The sequence below is a fragment of the Pocillopora verrucosa genome, chromosome 9 (genome assembly GCF_036669915.1).
Source record: "Pocillopora verrucosa isolate sample1 chromosome 9, ASM3666991v2, whole genome shotgun sequence".
Classification (NCBI taxonomy): Eukaryota; Metazoa; Cnidaria; class Anthozoa; order Scleractinia; family Pocilloporidae; genus Pocillopora; species Pocillopora verrucosa.
Window position 1 is genome coordinate 10,288,733 of NC_089320.1, and position 2,608 is coordinate 10,291,340.

A 2,608-nucleotide genomic window follows, 5' to 3' on the forward strand; every position below is an offset into this window, starting at 1 on the left:
CGCTTTGCCGTTCATTCATCAACCTAACCGAGTGGCGCCAAAGGCGAGCGACTCAAAATATTGGCAGCTGATTGGCCATATCAACACACGTAAACAAAAATACGATATTTTTTCACGTGCGTTGTTGCGGCTTTTCTCAGGGCACCGTAGTTTGTGATAAATATATATACCAGCAGGTGAGAGCAAAGTTCCGTGGTAAATTATCATGAAAATTAGACTAATGATTCTGTTTGGTTACCATCATTGAAAATATGCTAACATTTCATGTTCAGCCATTGAAAAAAAATGCCAGACAAGGTTTCTCTTTAAAAATTGGAAATTTCTGTTCAGGTTTATCTGAAAATTAGGTTTGTTCGCTCGAATTTGTGTAATTTATCAGCAGAAAGCTCTTCAGCCCCAAGTTGTTTGTTTCCGAACTGCTGGATTACGGTTCTTTTAGACTAAGTCTCAATCACAAATTTAACTGGCCTGATGGTTTTCAGATTCGGAATAACGGTAAAATGCAATTTTCTGCTATCCTTATTATCGTTAAGTTTTTTCGCCTTTTGTAATGTAGAAAAGCGACGCCAAATTGTCTTCCCTGCAGAGACGGCAATAATAAGACCGGCTGCAGTTCCATCAACTAATTTGCATTTGAAACATTATCCATTCGATATGGAAGACAATAAGACGGACATTCTCTGTTCCTGAATTCAAACAGTTTTGTGGACTTTAAATAACATCTAATCTCACGGACAAATATCCGTTCATATTTTCGAGCCAAAAGGAGGCCCTTGTGTTTACTGGTGCAGTGCAACCTCGATTTAACGAGGTGCCAAGGGACTGGGGAAATTAGTTCGTCATATTGAGGGTTCGTTATACCGAAAACCTTGATTTAACGAATTTTCGGAAAAACAACCAAATTATTCGTTATATCGAGGGCTGGCTGATAATTTTTTTATTTAAAATTAATTTTTTCTTGTGGTATGCTGTCGTGCTACCCTGCATTTTGGGACCGGAACGATTACTGTTCATAACATATGTGCTTTAATGTCTATGTTGTAGTAGTAATAGTTGTTATCGTTGGGGCGACGACTGTTTTGAAAACTATACAGAGATAGAGTTACTGCGGAAGATTTCTCGTTTCAAGGGACTTTGGAGACAGCACTGCCAAAATTTCGTCCGTCTTTCAAGATTTTTTGCAACGCAGCACAGCTTCTTCAGAAACTTACCCTCTTTGATGAAGTTAGCAAGAGCTTGGAAGAATAATGTTTTGAATAATAGAGAGCACAAAGCAGTTAAGCTATCATCTTACTCAAAGTATGATTATAGGAACTGTTATAAAATCCAGTTCCTCGGCATTAACCCTCGTACTTCACTTCAATGATACTAGGATCAACTGAAGAAGATTTATGGGACAAGAGAAGAGAGAAAAATCGATAAAAAGTATGATCTTGAGGTGGGTGTTAAAAGTTGTTGTTAAACTGCCTCTGTACCATGTGTTCATTTGCTAAGACAGCCGGCCGCTGTGGAGGAAACTGAGAGCCTTCCAGTTTCGCGGATTGATACTTGCGAGGATATATAATCGTAATATATTTTCTGGCCGAATTTGATTTCTGGTTCTGTGATTCCACTGAACTGCAGATGAGCTGCCATTTAACCTTAGTCGTTTTGGTTTTCTAAATTAGTTGTCGGTTTGTATTGGCTTGCTTTTCAATTAGCCCACAAAAACATTCAAATCTGTTCAAATCTGCTTCTCGAATTTAGCTTCAATCCCTCACTCCATGCCAATTTCCTTCAGCAAAATTTATTCTTTGCCATCTGACCAAGAGATTATAAACTAGTTTGTATAAACTCTTGATCCGACCTTACACTTCTGAAGAGCCAGAAATGTTACGAGATCAAGGTACACCTCTACAAATCGTTATAAATAACAAAAAAAAAAATACAAAAGAAGCTCTTAATCTTTACACTATTTTTAAACTGAGTATTTACATCCGAAATGTTTTACACCCACGCTCGTGACGTATATTTATGTCTTTCTTTCCACAGGATTCAGAGTCAAGTGAAGAAGACTGAGGATTGCATTCACTCGTGCAACAAAGTTAAACTAAGGACTATCAGGGTAATTTAGTATTACCAACTGAGTTGATAACGTAAATGGCCACCGTAAAGAGTTTAAAAGCCGACGTTTCGAGCGTTAGCCCTTCGTCAGAGCGATTGGAGGAATTGTGGGTTGTGCGTGTCTAAATTATGGCACCAAAACTTTACCATCATACATTAAGGACAGCCAACATGGACTTGAAAAAACATCACAAAATTATGGTACCTATCGTCAAAACTTCGGCATCATAAATTAAGGACAGCCAGTACGCAATTGAATTTTTTCGCGACTTTAATTTTCTTGGCCAAAAACAAACTTCTTTTCGTTATGGATATTACATCTCTTCATACTGTCATTCCCAATGACGAAGGTCTCCGGGCCCTCTAACATTTTTTCGATCAACACACTGTTAAGGAACCTAGCTCTGAGATACTACTCCGTCTAACCGAACTAGTACTTACACTCAATTGCTTTTCATTCAGTGGCAACTACTAAAAGACAAACTAATGGCGTAGCCATGAGACC

At 38.2% G+C, this 2,608-nt stretch overlaps 1 protein-coding gene across 2 annotated transcripts in view; it reads left to right on the forward strand.

Annotated features, from left to right (window-relative positions):
* The window catches only part of LOC136283618 (uncharacterized), a 9,425-nt gene extending 7,274 nt beyond the window's left edge, over positions 1-2,151 (forward strand). For both annotated transcript variants that reach the window (XM_066172748.1, XM_066172749.1), the window contains exons 4-5: positions 1,373-1,438; positions 2,032-2,151. In XM_066172748.1, the coding sequence (XP_066028845.1) occupies positions 1,373-1,438; positions 2,032-2,058 (93 nt within the window). In that variant the 3' untranslated portion in view covers positions 2,059-2,151. The remainder of the gene's footprint in view (positions 1-1,372; positions 1,439-2,031) is intronic.
* The last annotated feature ends 457 nt before the right edge of the window (positions 2,152-2,608 follow it).